This window comes from Daucus carota, chromosome 1 (genome assembly GCF_001625215.2).
Source record: "Daucus carota subsp. sativus chromosome 1, DH1 v3.0, whole genome shotgun sequence".
Taxonomy (NCBI): Eukaryota; Viridiplantae; Streptophyta; class Magnoliopsida; order Apiales; family Apiaceae; genus Daucus; species Daucus carota.
The window spans coordinates 54080577-54098056 of NC_030381.2; the positions used below are offsets into that span (position 1 = coordinate 54080577).

The window sequence follows — 17480 nt, forward strand, 5'->3', positions numbered from 1 at the left end:
GTCGTTATGTGAAACAATAATAGAAATTATAGAATATTTGGTTGTTCTCCTACTTTGTGGTTCCCGTTTGGAATACGAGATTATTGTAACAAGCATTTAGCAAACACAGCCGACTGTTTTGATTTTTCAAACTCAAAAACATACATGTGAACGCGAGACAAGACTCACAACTCACAACAACTTAACTGATCAACTCTTCAAGCTCACGTGTCCTCTTGTTTCTCTGCGAATGCACCCACTCTTCCTTTTATACACACACAACATAGAATTAAGACTGTTTGGTTTACTCCACCTCTTCAACATCTCTCTCTTCCCCTCAGGCATTTCGTCATCAGGTGTGTAATCAAATCTCTCTCCCACCCAATCTCTCTGCTCGTTGATAATTCTCTCTCTCCCTCTTTCTCCCTCTCTCCCTCTCCCTCCTCTCTCTCTCTCTCCCAATCTCTCTGCTCGTTGATAATTCTCTCTCTCCCCTCCCTCTCTCTACCGTTGATAATTCAGTCACCTCTCTCTCTCTCCCTCCCTCCCTCTCCCTCTCTCCATCTACTGTTGATAATTCAGTAATCTCTCTCCCATTCTCTCTACTGGTTGATAATTTAGTCATCTCTCTGTCAATTAATTTCTCTCTTGGCTGAATTTGTTGTTTGCTATATTCACTGCGAATCTTTGATATTTCAATGATAGATTGAATTTCGACCTGTTTGTTTATGTATATGTTTTTCATTGAATTATCAGTTCCATATTAACTCATTGTTTTGTCATTTGTGTATTTGATTTGATTGCTTCCTTTGTTAATGGCTCTTAGAAATTACATATGCTTATTAAACTTTGAGTAAGTTAGACTTGTAGAGATTGTTTAGATGTTTATGACACATTTTAGTTTTTGGCCTGCATCAAGTCGATCTCATGCGTATTGACCTTGTCCCCGTCATAGCTTGTATATTATATATTGATCATATTAATCGTACATTTTTATTTGTTGTCGTGTCGCTTTAATAATGCTCATTGTCTAATTGCTACATTGTTTTGCTTTTTGTTTGACCAATATCTTTTGAAGAACTTGCAGACAAGAGACATTAGATGGCCTGGGGAAACATATATACTCGGCGCGTGAAAGTTTTCACGTTGGCTCTTGTAATGTACTTGGACTATAAGGTAAATGAATTTCTTTATTCCTTTTCATTTGCTACTGAGATATTGAATGTCAAGTACAACTTCTTTTGGGAGTTTATGTAACGTGTCATTAGTTTCTTGTCTTGTGGTTGGATTGATTTAGGCTTTGCAAAAGAGAGAGAAATGGGTGAGTAAATCTAAACGAGATGCCTTGTGGGAAAAGCTTCATGAGCGCAATGCAAAGCGAGTCCTGAAGGTTATAATTGAATTGGAAGGAATGTGGGTGAAACTTGGACAGTACATGTCCACACGTGCCGATGTCCTCCCGGATGCATATATACGCGTGCTTACGCAGTTGCAAGATTCTCTTCCCCCTCGCCCTTTAAAAGTGGTAATGCTTTTCAAAAATCTGTTTTAAGATTAATAAAAATGTCGGCCTTTACAATTTTCCATACTGAGTTATTGTATTCAGAAGGCAAAAATAAGTTAAAGCAGAGTTAGGCATCAGCATGTCTTACTTACCTATAACTAGTGAATGTTATGTTGGGAAAAGTATTTTGCCCCAATATTTAATACTGTGCAAATTATTGAATAAAAAATCTAGGCGTTTTTGAACTGAATATGAGAACTGTTAAAGAAACATCGTATTTAACTAATTAATCTCTTTTTTCCTCACAGGTTTGTGAGACCATACAGAAAGAATTGGGAAAATCAATGGGGGATCTGTTTCTAAATTTTGTTCAAGTTCCTCTGGCAACCGCATCAGTAAGATCCTTGTACCATATAGTATAATATATAGCAGCAATACTCAATCTTTGACCTTTGTGGAGGTGGTTTCAAGTTCTCTCGGGATTGATTGTTTGAACTGTGACAACGTGGAGTTTTATTTAGCATGTTGTTTCTCCTCTGTTGCTTTTCCTAATTCCAGATAGCCCAAGTTCATCGTGCGACCCTAACTGATGGACGGGAAGTGGTTGTTAAAGTTCAGCATGAAGGCATCAAGGCAATTATCTTGGAGGTCGCTCATACTTTTTTTAGTTTTATCCCAATTTGGGCATTATATTTCAATTTGATCTTATGAATTGATTTGTTGGTATATTTTTGGTGCAGGACCTGAAGAATGCAAAATCCATTGTTGACTGGATTGCGTGGGCAGAGCCGCAGTATGACTTTAACCCAGTTATCGATGAATGGTGCAAAGAAGCACCTAAAGAACTGGATTTTAATCGTGAAGCTGGTGTGTGGAGTTTGTTAATAATAATAATCTGTTGACTCTAATTTTGTTAATAATAATAATCTGTTGACTCTGATCAAAGCGTCATCTTTCTTGCCACCTGTTAGAGAATACGAGTTTAATATCCAGAAACCTTGGTTGCAATGATCAACATGATGAGAAAGTGCCTGCTAATCACGTGGATGTCTTAATTCCCGAAGTTATTCAGGTAAAGAAACGGGCTGAACACACAAAAAGTATCTATCAACATTACAAATTAAGGAACCCAATTGAAGTGTATAAATATATGTCAACATGACATTTCTTACAATTTACGAATTCTTAGTGGTGATTTGGAGTGAAATTGCAATTCTAACAGTCACTTAAAATCCCTATTGCCCCACACTACATATCTGTAGTCAAACTAAGAATCCCTATTGACCTACGGTATATATTTATATGACTACTTGAATAAATTATTTATATTATACAATGTATTGTAAAACACTAAAACCTATGTTTACTTTTAAGTAAAAAAGTATATTTTTACATTTTAGTAGCTGATGTATGCATTTACAAATGTATTTTGCCATTTGTTCACTATATAGCTACGAATATTGGTCATCCCAACTATTTTCAGCTATTTCTTATTATCATGTTATCATTTTAAATGTTTGTTAACAATGGCAGTCAACTGAAAGGGTCCTCATCCTCGAGTATATGGATGGGGTTCGTTTAAATGACTTGGTATCACTTGAAAATTTGGGTGTTGATAAGCAAAAACTTGTTGAAGAAATTACGCGTGCATATGCGCACCAAATTTATGTGGGTGGTATATTCAATGGTGATCCTCATCCAGGTACAGTTTTTTCTTCCCCTTCCTAAATCTTCAGCTAATTTCTTATTGGATTTTTTGCAGTAACATAGATTTTGTCACATTTTGTTTCAAATGTGCATCTGATTATTCACAATTTTGATCGAGGGATCTAATTTTGTTTGGCTATATATCTAGGGAATTTTCTTGTCAGCAAAGAGCCTCCACATCGTCCAATTTTGCTTGATTTTGGTCTTACTAAAGTTTTGACGAGTTCTATGAAACAAGGTTTAGCAAAAATGTTTCTGTCATCTGTTGAGGTTGGTTATCTTTTACCAAGATAATAATAATTAGAAAATTGTATCTGCAAGATATACTAGTAGATTACCGAGCCCAAGAAATAATTTTCACATGATAATGGTTCATGAAGTTGAGAGAAAATTGAAAGCAGATTGTAGATTTACGTTAGGCCTTAATCCGGGATGTCAATTAGGATTCTTTAATCAATCGTTTTAAGGCAACTTGTTTTTCTTGAGTATTAACGATTTATTACACCCAGAAATCTGCTGTTGGTTTGTAATATATTACTGTCTGATAGCTGGTTCGTCATGAGATAAACTTTCTGAAATTGGTGAAATATGCAGATTTTGTTTGGCAGTTGAATATAGCCCAAGCCAAACTGATAACCTTGTAAACCATTTTCAAAATCTGTCTCTATTATCTTCAATTTTTCTCCCAATTAGAACTTATTTATGCAAACCTCATCTCAATGTTTAATATTTTTCTCCAAAATTGGAACTTACCCGTTTAACAAATTTTCTCTTCATTTGTAACAGTAATGAAACAAGTTACTATAATTTGCATTGCTCTAAAATGAATTGAGAGTTTAAATAGTACTTACAATATTATTATCTTTTACTCGATTCATACCGGAGAAAAGGTTTTTTATTTGATTCAATATTGCATATCCATTGAGCATATCACTTTGTAAACTTGGTACTTTATAAGTACCTCTTCAGTAGCTATGGTGTCAACTGCAGGGTGATCATGTGGCACTTCTGTCTGCTCTTGCGGAAATGGGATTTAGATTTCGAATGGACTTGCCAGATGAGGCAATGGATCTAACAGCTTTAATATTCCGTAATTCAGCACCTACCAGAGAAGAAGATGTGAGTGACAGTTTAAAAATTGGCATCCATGTTTATTATATGCCAGGAATCATAATATAGTTTGTTTTTTCTTATTAAGGAACACTTGAAATCTTACAAGGAGAAAGCAAAACTTAAGAAGGAAAGCTTGAAGCTCAGTCAGAAAGAATCTCGTCGCTTTAATCCTGTAAATATAAATGTCTTTTTCATTTTTGTTGCATAAACTATATTGTCCATGCATTTGGTACATAAACATTAAAGTCTGCCATATCAGTTTAATTTTGCTAAAATATCTGTTCATATTAAATAGTTTAATAGTTAAAGTTTGTACCAGATGCTGTGCAAGCTTGGTTTTAACATATTTACTGGAAATTGAAGGAAGCTCAGCTTCATAATGATAATAATATATAAATTTGTATCAGTCTCATTAGACTTGTCCATTTTGTTTCTTTCTTTCCATAGCCAAGAACCTCATAAAGTTTATTTACAGGTTGATGCTTTTCCGGGTGATATTGTGATCTTCAGTCGGGTTCTCAATCTACTAAGAGGTCTTTAAAAATTCTTTTGTGCTCATCTGTGATGTCGACTAATGTTACTGATATAAACTGTAATCGATATCTGTTTAGGGCTTTCATCTATAATGAAGGTTCGCATAAATTATGTGGATATCATGAGGCCGTTTGCTGAATCTGTTTTACAATGGTAGGTCTGTAATGTCTTAGAGTTTTTCATCTTGTGATCCCTGCCTTCCAATTAGGTTACATAATTTTAAAACAAGCTGCTTTCAGCAATATTGATAATGGCCCGAGATTAAATGCGCAATGGATATACAACACTCCTGTTCATTCTGATGTGGAGGCAAAATTGAGGAATTTATTAGTTGAGCTGGGGAATGCTAATAAAATTCTTGGAATACAGGTACATATATGTGGATATATTGATATTGGACATAATAGCTTACTATTTAATTTTTCAGTTATTTCCTCTGGAAGCCTTTCTTACTGCACTCAGTTATAATGGAACATGAGAGACATTGTCATAAGTAGTCAAGATAAGATCTGTAGTTCTTTCAAAACTGTGAACCATGGATGCAATTGCATGCATATTACACATTAAATACTTTAGTCACAGGCTCACAGCACAATTACTCGCATGAATCTTTTAAGAATCAACAGAATCAATATTGACTATAATTTTGCTGAAAATGTTACTTGAAAACGTTATGGAGTAACTTCCTATTTTTGTTGGCAAAGCCGTACCGTAGTTCTATTGTGTGCCTGATGTTGTAGTCTGGGAGGCATCTCTTAATGTTGTATTATCGTAATACATTATGTTCTATGTAATCTTGACTTTAGGTATGTGCCTACAAAGATGGGCGAGTGATTATTGACACTGCTGCTGGTGTGCTCGGAAGATATGATCCTCGTCCTGTTCAACCTGATACCCTATTTAATGTGTTCTCTGCAACAAAGGGTATCACAGCCGGAATGGTACATTGGCTTGTTGATAATAGGTGTGTAATCGATTCTAGATCTGCTCTATTATAACATTTCTTCAGATCTTTGTTGTGTTATCTGTTAAAATGTTATTATTCTACTATATTCTAATATGTACTCACCAGTCCAGTTAGTCATTTACATTGCTGTGCAAGAATGAATGATTACATCTGACATAGCAATCGATATATGTCTACAACAGCTCTATCTTAAATTGCAAAAATTTTCGATCACTTTTTCAAGTGAATTAGGGAGCAATCAGGTCATCTTGACTTGTCCAGAACAGAAGTAAAAATCAGGGCATCTTGTCCCACAATGATCTTGCCGTATGATGTCCTGACCATCATTTAATTTAGTAATAGACTTTAAAATATGTAGCCAACATGTCTGACTGTTAGACAAACTGTTACACCATGATTGCCCAATGAACTATGGTAATTGGACGATTTCATTTAAATTTTGTAGCCATGCTCTCAGCAAGCCTCAATATTTCTTTGAACTGGGGCTTTCTTCTACTGATATATATATGAAATATTAAGAAGCGAAAACAAGTGCATGGAGTTCGGGTCTTCTTAGGTGGTTTCCTTATATGATCATTAGTACTCGACCATTTTTAAAGTTAGGTACCAATAAAACCATCTGATGGCATTGATTTATTTTTATTTTGCTATTTTTTCATATTAGTCTCCTTTGAGCTGTCTTTATTTTGGATTTATCAAATAGAGTGAACCATATCAGCTAAATAACTGTCCTAAAATTGGTATTGCAGAAAATTGAAGCTGGATGAAAATGTTGCAGATGTATGGCCAGAATTCCGATCAAACGGAAAAGATGGAATAAAGGTTTGGCATTTTTTACACAACTAATATAACTTTTTCATTTGCTATGTGATTTTCCCTATGTCAGGAGATTTTTGTACAGAGTACTGCATTTATGAGAGCATGGATTCCTCTTTTATCATCGTTGACTGTTTACCAAACTATAATTCCAGGACTAAATTCATTTACCTCTCTATATTCCATAACCCCTTTTTTGTCTTGTGTATTTAGTTTCCATCACTTTTCAGTTCATTAAAGTGAACTGAGGTGCAGTATAATTTGGTTTATGGACTTTAAGTATTCGGTATGGTAAAATGAGAACAAATGGGACATTGGCTGTGGATTATAGTCCGGGGTAAGAAATGTAGCCTGGTTGCTAAAAAAGGACTTGTGCACTATCTTACCCGCACTTAGGTACGGTTGTTAGACACGGGTGCAGAAAATCTGAACTTTAGAAGGGCTTATAAAATTCTGGGTTTCATGGGAATTTCTTAAAATCCAGGCTACAATTTGAATCTTTTTAGATGCTGAGGGGTCAAATTTCAATGAAAAATATATGCCCATTTAAGATTCTGAGAGAAGACTGGACCTTATATAAAAACCCGAGTGCAAATGATGGATTTTCCAGGGTTATAATCCTTGCAGATGTACGTAGCCTTAATAATTTGATAATTCTGTATACCTTGATGGTAAGGTTATTGCTGTTTTTGGCTCTAACAGGAGTTAAATTATTAACTGACAGCGACCTCTGTCTTTTGTTTGAAATATCATTTACGTGACGTTATTGCCTTCTTTTTTCTGTTTCTGTAGGTGCACCATGTCCTCAACCATACATCTGGTCTGCACAATGCTCTCTCTGATCTTAGTCGGGAAGATCCCTTATTACTGTGCAACTGGGATGAGTGCCTGAATCGCATTGCAGAGGCTGTCCCTGAGGGCTCACCTGGACAACAGCAGCTATATCATTATCTCTCTTTTGGTTGGTTATGTGGGGGAGTTGTTGAGGTATTGTTAATTGATGATTCTCACTGACTGGATGGTTAAATTTGCCTCTCTTTTCAGTTATATACTTATATTTAATTAAATTTGATAAAGGATATATGGTCTTCAGTATATATAGTTAGAGCCACAGGTGAGTTCATATTTCTTAAAGATCTGCTGATTGGAAAATGATATACTGCCAGAAAACTAATTTACATTGACTAGGATGCCTGTATGTTTGAAGCTATGCAGTAGTAAGGTCTGGTTATATGTCTCCCAAGAGGCATGGGCATGGTTAAAAGTTTTTTATATCTGTATACAGTGTTAAGACATATCTGAGCGGAAAGTCTGATGAAGGGTTAAATATCAAAGTGGTTAATGAAGTGGAGGTCATATATCACTTTTCTCACCAATGTTAATGGGTATCATTTTGATCACTAAAGTCATAATAAATATCAAACAGGTACCTCTAAGTATGTGTTCGAGGAGTAAAAATGATATTTATTGAGTTCTACACATTTTTCTTAAATGTTATCACAAACAAGTGAAAAGTTGTGAATTCTCAAATTTTGCTTTCCTTACCTCTGGCTGGGCGGTTATAGTCTGTTTTGCAATTTATCAGTTTTATCCCGCATTTAACATTTATGTAGGTGATATTACCTTCACTCTTTATTGGAAGATCATAAAAACCTGAAAATATTTTTTGGTTATTTGTGATTTGATTGTGCAGCATGCATCCGGAAGAAAGTTTCAGGAGATTCTGGAAGAAGCTTTTGTTCGGCCTCTTGGCATTGAAGGCGAGCTATATGTTGGAATTCCTCCAGGCATGATGATTTTAACCTGTTAAAGTCCCCTACTATATCTTTTTAAATTCTGTACGCTGTCTGACTTAAATCCTAGGAGAAACCGGATTATACCGCGGCCTGGTTATGTTTTTTGTCAAACAAGATAATGTTGGATACTATATAGGTTGTGTATTATCTTCGGTCTTCGGATTCATTACACTCGTTAATCCTTTGCAGGTCTGGAAACTCGACTTGCGACACTTACAGTAGATACTGAGGATCTCAGCAAACTCTCTGGAATCGCTAGCCGTAACGACCTTCCTTCAAGCTTTCAGCCAGGCGATATTCTTCAGATGCTTACTACCCTTCCAGCCACATTCAATACACTTAATGTTCGCCGTGCCATCTTACCTGCTGCTAATGGACACTGCTCTGCCCGTGCACTTGCTCGTTACTATGCAGCTCTTGCTGATGGTGGTGTCATCCCTCCACCACATTCCACTTCTTCCAAGCCACTGCTTGGCAGCCACCCCCATATTCCAAAATTCAGTGCCAAGAAAATTGATAAGAAGTCTAAAGGTCGCAAGAGCAAGGGAGCCTATGAAGCCTTGAGCACATCTGATAAGTCTGAACCGGTCACGACTGATGAACATACCATTAATCTTAATGGTAGAGATGAAAGCCACATATCCATTGATTCTGTACCTACTGCTGGCAGTAGTCGCAGCAGTAACAATAATAATATTACTAACACCAGTGCCACTGACCATCATGAATATGGTTCCAAGATATTTAATGATGAATCAATTCATGATGCATTCTTAGGTGCTGGACAATACGAAAACATGATATTTCCAAACGGAAGTTTTGGACTTGGATTCAAGAGAATCAAGTCGAAGGATGGCTTCCTTATCGGCTTTGGGCACTCGGGCATGGGAGGATCAACCGGCTTCTGCGACATGAACAACAGATTTGCTGTCTCGGTTACAGTAAACAAGATGTCATTTGGGAGTGTTACTGCTGCTATCATCAAGTTTATTTGTTCAGAACTAAACCTTCCAGTTCCTGTAGAATATTCTGGATCAGGAGGACCTGATATCTCAGCAAGTTTGGAGAAGCCGATTATAAATTAAGGAAAATTTTCTTCTCTTAGGCTACTGTAACGATATGTATACACATGGGCATGACCCTAAATTCATCATAGAGGAGCTTTAAGCTTGATACTCTATACACAGGTACATAGGAATACTACACAATCCAGATTACTTCTTGTAGCACATTGTAGAATGTTGTTAACGTTGTAACGATGTGCATAAAATTTCATAGGCTTGATATTTCATCTGTTTCCTGATGATTTGCTCATATTATGAATTCAATTGCATCATCCTCATTCCCGTTCCAGTTCGGGGTGAGTGAGAATCGAACGTCGGTCACCCCGAAACTGGGACAATGAGAGATAAGCCCTTGCCACTTAATGATCTCCTGAAGGTAAATCATGTAAAGAATTATCATATGCTTCGTAGTGCAAACTTGTGCATGTATATCTCTGTTCTTAAAAATTTTCACATGTAATAGTACTGTCTAAAATTCCCTGTAATATTATCTGGGAATTGATAGATATATACTCTGAACTTTACTAGTTAAGCTCCAGGAGTACATTACAAGAAATCCTCTCTAGGAAGAATAAGAAATGAACTCTAATAAGTCTTCTGATCATGGAACTGCAGAGGAGACGGTCGCGATAAGCAAAAAATTTGCTTAATGCAAGTCCCAGCAGATGATCCCAGTACCAAATCACGAGATGTAATACTTCCTGTGCATTAGATATTGGATTGGTATCTTAAGCAAATCAAGTGGTCAAAGTACACCACAAACAGAGCAGCAGAACAAAATTATGGACTAGTAAAAAACAACAAGATCTAACGACAAGCTTGCTATATTATGATATTAAAAGGTTATCGAAAATATAATTATCGTAATACCTGATTGCGATCGCAGGTAAGAAAAACTTAAAGCATCTAATGGTGGTACTTTTGTCCTTTAAGTATAGTCCATGCCCTGTATGTTAAACAGGAAAGGTGATTCTATTATTGGTTCCCAGAACATGATGGGAGTAAAATTAGTGAGATGAGTCACCTGTAAAGCTGTTCCATGAGTACGATCAATGCAATCTGATGATTTAAGACCAACGATGACAACTTAATTGATACATCAGCCCGTTCTCGCAATTGCTTTCCATGACCATATGGTCCACCAATGCAAAACAGTAAATTCGAAGCACCCTAACACCAATGTTGAGAAAGTGAATTCACATTCATGTTATTTATAAGGGTCGCGCTCAAGAGAGAACCGGTCCTTAAAATGGAACCAGGGAACCACTAAGGTTCTGCTGCAGAACCCTAAATTTTAAATAGATTTTTAGGATCTAAATCTAAATACATGTTTTTATAGTTTTCATATACAGTATACGTATATGGCTAAGTAAATGAAAATGTAATTAAAACTACTTGGGCCCTGAGGTTACTGAGAGAACTTAGCATAGTCATTTTTTTCTTCTCCCCATACTTTGTCTGTTACTGTGTTTCTTAATCCCGTTTCTCTTCTTAACTATTCAAAACAAATTTTTCTTCTCCGATAATTTGTGGTTCAAGCTTGTAGTCAAATCATACTTTTAAAGCGTCTTGCAACCATCACATATCAATACACCACGCAGTTTAATGTGTGACACCTTATCAGTTATCAATTACCTAATATACAACAGCAACAATATAATCCCTGCAACTAATTATCCATAAAACAGGATATAACATCCAAGAGAGAAAATATATGTAACTCCAGAAAAACGGAGCTCAAGACGAACTTCATACCGTGTTTCCGGCATCCCCGATCAAGTTAGCAACTTGCTCAGACCCTACATCAAGCCCATGTTCATCCAGCATCACAACCTGCACATGATATCATAATTTGGAATCAAAGTTTAGGTGACAGGAGAAAATTTACTGTCAGATACTAGCAATAGTTGTGATGGCATCTTTTGAGGAAAGACACGGTTCAAGGTAGAACTTTTCAGCTCATACCAAGGCACATAAGGTTCCAGGCATCTAAATGGCACAAGCCAGGAGCCTCAACGTATCAACAGATGCTATGGTTGTCAGACAATTTAATCTGGCGCACAGATTATATAGGACCCAGACCAGAAGCCTCTACCATTTATCACAATTCACACATTAAAATCATTGTGTCCTACTCTGTATACTTAACTTATAAATGAATTCTGCTTCTATATCGCCCCTTCTTATTTATAATAGCAGAAGTGTCAGATGTAATCTCATAATTTACAGCAACCAAAGAACATGACATTGAGCCCATTAAACATGAGAATATTAATGTAGACCTACTTTTTGATATGTCTGAAAAAAATAAGAGCAAGTTGGGACAAGTATATTGTGTGAATACAGGCATACCAAATGACTGAAATCACAGCATGATCCATGTCAATGGTTTTCAAGGCTTTACCCAATCGCCATGCTTGATAGTTTTCATTACAGCCATGTCTTCCTGTTCAATTTGTGCCATGACATCACTGAAAATAATAGTATTACATTGTTACTTGCAAAATCTTGTCTTCCTGTTCAACTTGTATTGTACCATCACATCACTGCAAATATGATTATAAATTTATAAAACATTTTTACTCAAACTCTTGTATTTCTTTGAGGCAAGTTATCATTCAACATGCCTCGTATTTAGGGGCAAAGAACTACCATTTTAAGGTGTATCTTCTTTAATCTTTACACTACTAATAACAATTTTAAGGACGGAGACTGCAGTCAGGTGATAAATAAAAAAAACAGAAATCCAGTACACTTGAAAATTATCAACCTGCAGAAAGCTTGAAAGAATCCTAATTGTTCATTATAAATATGTTGGCTTACAACATTTTTTCCCTGCAAAACCTATCTCCCTCCATCGAACATATTTATTTACTCGATTCACTCGCTTTTACTGGACCTAAATCAATCCAAAAGTGCTAGCAATTTGGTATACATTAGTTATTGACTCTTCATTTTATAAGGGCCTCAAACACTCTTTATCTTGGGATGTTACACTAACAACCTTTCATCATAACTCAATGGTAAACAGCATCAACAAGCAACTACACATTACCTACTAGCAGTCCTCCATAACTCAATGTAGCTAAAGAACATTGTTTCTTTTTTTTGTGCTAAATAGCTAAAGAATGTTGTTAATAACACACTGGCAAACTATCAATCATATTCGATAAAAATCTTGCTCAGTAAAATAAAAACCGCACCGAGCATTCTTCGGATTAGACCTAATCTGCACATCCTCAATCCTGCAATACTTGCTGATCTTATCAACATACTCATCAACTATCAGCTGCACACCAGCTGACCTATTCTTTCCCACTGTTAAAACCCTGACTGGCAACACTCTCTGCACCATTTTGGCACAGAATTAAATTAGATTAAGTTAAGTGGAATCAAATTAAATTAATCCTGAAAATAGTTAATAAAACGGCACCTGGAAATTTTATTCATTTATCGTGGGGAGATCCCGGACAAAGCGAACGATGTCAACAATTTATAAGCGTTAAAATATTATTAAATTTTTGCAATAAATCGCTTATCTGGGACTCGGACCCTTATCGAGATGGAATTAGAAAGATGTATAAATTGTATTATTCTATCGAGATTATTAATTCGAGTTTACCAGGGATTGGCCAGTGTATTTACATGCTCGTCCTGCGGAAAGTGATTAAGTTGAAATCAATTTGATTATTGAGGTGTAAGAATGATTATAATAATTATTAGATAATAATACTATCGTGCGTGTTAATTACCTGAAGGAGATGAAGGAGAAATGTTCGGCGAAGAACTCGCGAAGACCGTCATACAATTGGGCGGCGGTTATCATATGCGCGTGGGAGCTCGAAGAGTACGAGGAGCTAACGGCATCTATCTATATCTTGTAATAATGTTTCGTTATTTGTTTTCTTACAAGTTTTTTGATATTTTAAGTATAACATTCTCTCAGTGCAACCCGATGTCTCGTAATATTATAAGTCTCATTATAATAATAAAAAAACTAAAATTGAATTAATACATCATAATTAATATAAATAAATTTTAAATGTCAAAATAATATATATCAGTTTGTTTAAATTATAAATATAAAGATGTAAAGCCCTTAAAAATATAATAAAATATTGTTACATACATAAAAAGAAGTTAAATACATAGTTTATTTTAACTATTTTTGGTAACATCCACAACAATTAGATAAAAGAGTATTTGGGCATTTATAAACACGAATAAATAATTAATGTATATCAATTTGTTAGCAATTTTAGACCGACATGCGGTGGTTTTTTTGGTCTGGTAAGGATCTAGTTGTGGGTTTGGGATGTTTTTTTTGCTACCCTTTGGGTGCGCACTGGGTAAACCCACGAGCTCAAGTAATAGCCTGCAAACCACGTGAACCAAGATAAACCGCACTTAAGCGAGCAGCCGCTACCCTTTGGGTGCGCACTGGGTAAACCCACGAGCTCACATAATAGCCTGCAAACCACGTGAACCAAGGTAAACCGCACTTAAGTGACAAGCTTTGGCCAGGAGGCATAATCACAAATATCGCTTCCTTCGAGAGTCGAATCTGTGACCAAGAGGATACAAGTCCCCTCTTTAACCAGCTGAACCAACCCTTGCGGGCGGGTTTGGGATGTTATGAATAGTAAGGGGGTGTTTGTAACACCCCACGTCGATTTAATAAAAGAGTATTTGGATTTTTAACAGATAAATAATTAATAGGTACTAATTTGCTAGCATTTTGGGCCGAGCTGTGGTGAGTTGTTGGGTCCGATATACATGTTTCTCAGGCTTGTGAATTTCGGAAAAATTGAAATATTAAATTATTTATGGCAAAAACCTAAACCGAACATATCGGTATATCCCTATTACAAGAGGGGGACGTACGCATACCATACACTTGTAACACTTATAAAGAGTTAAAGGAGTAAGGAGATTTATTTAGAAAACCCACGGTTTAGCGCGTGATAAAAACAAAATATACACACATATATGTGTAAATACATGTATATAATCTATCACCCAATTCTATCATCCACTTTTTTGAAATAGTTCTAGGCCAATCTCGTCCAGATTAAAAAATTCTCTGATCTAGTCTGTATTTACACATATATGTGTAAATACATGTATATCCCTATTACAAGAGGGGGACGTACGCGAAGCCTTTTCCTGATTGCCCATGTTTTCATTCCCATTTCCCAATCTACCCACATTCGTTGCTTTCTTCCCAAACTACCCAACTTTTACCTTTTCCAAAATAAACAAGACTTGATATGGACCCCACCAGATTATTATGCAGCAAAAGGACAAGAAATCACATGCACCCCTCATGTACATTTTGCATATATATATCACTTAGGTTTCATGTTTTTTATTAAATTGACCCTACGGTTTCTTAATTAATCATTGTCAATTATAATTAAAATTAATTGAACATATCAACAAAAAAACAAACATCTAATATTAAATTTAACAATTCTAAAATATTTTATCAAAGAAGTTTAAAATAAAATTAAACTTGATAATTAAAATACAACAAAATAATATTTTTAAAACAACATAATATTTTTAAAACTAATGTCCGTGATGTGGACATCGGCGACTCCGTCTTGTATGACCTTCTTGACCGCATCTCCCACAAGTTTTAACTCTTTGAGAATTATCCATTTCCGTTCGAATACGTTGACTTTGTCCTCTTTGTCCACGTTTCTTCCTCTTCTTCCTCAGATTTTCGTCAGCAATAAGGGTACCATACATCTCCCAATTGTATGCTAGTGGAAACGTCCAATAAGCTTGATTGGGTAGTGGATAAAATTCGTACTTCCACATTTCATACAATATTGTTAGATTGTGATAACCTTCGATGTATTGCTTCCAATCGAGATTACATACTAAACACGCAGCAACTATATGTGAACATGGAGAGTGATGCCGACTCCATTTTCCACAAGAACAGAAACCTTGAAACAAATTTAGTGTGTGTTTGTTTCCTCCTTTCCAAAATCCATTTGTTGTTCGATAACGTGCAGTAATAACCTCAAAGACCCCTCTTTGCTCATTATATGGAATAACCTTGTGGGCTGAAGCCTTCTCTTTTATTTTCTCAAACAGCTCTCTCGATTTTTTACAATATGTATGTCCATCCGGAAGGTCACTCAATGTTTGAGTGCGCCTTTCTGCAACCAACTTGACAGAACGATAATAGATATACTCAATCATAGATGTGACTGGGAGAAAACGAGCTGACCTTAAGAGTCCATTGAAACTTTCAATCATATTTGTAGTCGCCTGACCATACCGATATCCTCCATCGTGAGACATAGTCCACATCTCCAACGTAATCTTTCGTAACCACTTCTCAGCATCAGGATTAAGCTCTTTTATCTTGTCCATAGCTGCTTCAAATTTTCTCAATTGAGAAGTATTTCCAGCCAACCAACATAACATCTTCAAATGAGAACCAGGAAAATGTGAACTAAAATTGCTACGAACATGCAAAAGGCAAAATCGATGTAAACCCATATCGCCGGTGAATCCACTTTGTTCCATTTTCATTGCTTCGATAATTCCAGCGTGACGGTCTGAAATTATACATATACCTTTTCTATTTTGACACACATATATTCGAAGGTGGTATAAGAACCATGACCAATTTATTGTCATTTCTTCATTAACTAAAGCATAAGCAAGTGGGTACTGTTGATTATTTGAATCAAAACCCATAGCAATCAACAACTTTCCATTGTATCTTCCTTTCAGAAACGTACCATCAATGCTTATAACTGGTCGAGCATGTTGCCACCCATCTATCATTGGTTTAAATGCCCACCACACACGCTTACACACAGATGTGTTATGATTTATAGGATCAGCTTCAATTAATGTAACCGTACCTGGATTATAATGCATCAAAGCACTAAAAAATCTAGGAAGTTTGGAATAAGAAGTTGTCCAATCTCCATACACATCTGATATTGCCTTTTGCTTTCCAATCCATGCCTTCTTGTAACTAACATGATATTGGTACATAGATGTGATTTGATTCATGATATTATGCACTTTTAAGTATGGACTCTCCGTGATCTAAAATAAAAGAATAATGAGATAATAAGTAGCAATTCAAAATATATGTTAAATGATTATGAAAGAACTGAACTTTTGTTCTTACTTGTTGTTTTATAACACTAGCGATTAAGCTCGAGCTGAGTTTCTTATGATCCCGTTGAAGTGTTCTCAAAAGACAAGTATGTTCGGCAGGCAGTTTTGTTATTTCAAAATAACCACTCGACTTTCGTTTTATAACTCGAATTCTCCATGGACATTCGTCTACGATACATTTCGCCTCAAATCTTGTTGTATCGCTCTTGGAAACACGATAATTTCTAGAATCTCTTATATGACTCGTTTGTATTGCATTTATGGCAGTTTGCTTATCTACAAAACATTGGCCAACAAACAAGTCATCAGTAAGAGGGTTTAAGTTAGAAGGAGCACCTGAACTATTGCTAAACTTGTTAGAAGTGGCTTCTTCTGTGAACCATGGTGCAGTAGGAACATATTCTTCATCATCTTCATCATTATCACTATTTGTCGACTCAGAATCACCACCATCATCAGTGTCATCCCCATCTGTTCCAATTTCTGAATCATGTAAAGGACTAAATTCATCGTCTCTACTCAAATTATAGATAAGATTCGATCTCATTATATCATCATCGATAGAATTCTCCATCTGCAAAAAATAGTAAGATTATTAGTATAGCATACTAAAATACATGAACTAAAAAAATGCAAAGAAAAAAAAACCTGATTAGCTTGATATATATCAGCACATATTGCAAGGTATATATAGCCATCCGAAAATTTAGATCCAAAATTTAGCAATTGGACAAGACATAAAGTATGAATAGTTGAGTTGATATAAAGCCAAACAGTTGAAATGACAATTCTACATTTAAATTTGAGTAGACAATACACTTTAAATTTGAGTAGACAAAAGCCTT

General features: G+C 35.7%; 3 protein-coding genes across 4 annotated transcripts; 1 reads left to right on the top strand and 2 right to left on the bottom strand.

Annotated features, from left to right (window-relative positions):
* Window positions 1–166: 166 nt before the first annotated feature.
* On the top strand, window positions 167–9719 carry LOC108204211 (uncharacterized). 2 transcript variants are annotated; one of them, XM_017373543.2, is made up of 19 exons: window positions 167–335; window positions 1067–1155; window positions 1277–1504; window positions 1792–1878; window positions 2042–2131; window positions 2224–2350; window positions 2455–2555; window positions 3017–3185; window positions 3339–3460; window positions 4181–4309; window positions 4389–4475; window positions 4779–4836; window positions 4915–4990; window positions 5077–5206; window positions 5644–5801; window positions 6554–6626; window positions 7413–7607; window positions 8314–8407; window positions 8606–9719. In XM_017373543.2, exons 2-19 carry the CDS (start codon window positions 1081–1083, stop codon window positions 9499–9501), a joined length of 2895 nt encoding a protein of 964 aa, XP_017229032.1. In that variant the 5' UTR covers window positions 167–335; window positions 1067–1080; the 3' UTR covers window positions 9502–9719. The 2 variants fall into 2 exon arrangements, with proteins under 2 accessions (XP_017229032.1, XP_063942178.1); XM_064086108.1 differs by lacking the exon at window positions 167–335 and adding an exon at window positions 465–560.
* A 132-nt stretch (window positions 9720–9851) lies between these two features.
* Window positions 9852–13385, bottom strand: LOC108204214 (putative RNA methyltransferase At5g10620). Its single transcript, XM_017373545.2, has 8 exons — window positions 13233–13385; window positions 13103–13134; window positions 12684–12826; window positions 11885–11951; window positions 11236–11313; window positions 10505–10650; window positions 10351–10426; window positions 9852–10181 (listed from the first exon to the last, which is right to left on the bottom strand). Exons 1-7 carry the CDS (start codon window positions 13282–13284, stop codon window positions 10387–10389), a joined length of 558 nt encoding a protein of 185 aa, XP_017229034.1. The 5' UTR covers window positions 13285–13385; the 3' UTR covers window positions 9852–10181; window positions 10351–10386.
* A 1666-nt stretch (window positions 13386–15051) lies between these two features.
* Window positions 15052–17246, bottom strand: LOC108224916 (uncharacterized). Its single transcript, XM_064087246.1, has 2 exons — window positions 16646–17246; window positions 15052–16560 (listed from the first exon to the last, which is right to left on the bottom strand). Exons 1-2 carry the CDS (start codon window positions 17207–17209, stop codon window positions 15052–15054), a joined length of 2073 nt encoding a protein of 690 aa, XP_063943316.1. The 5' UTR covers window positions 17210–17246.
* Between the last annotated feature and the right edge of the window lie 234 nt (window positions 17247–17480).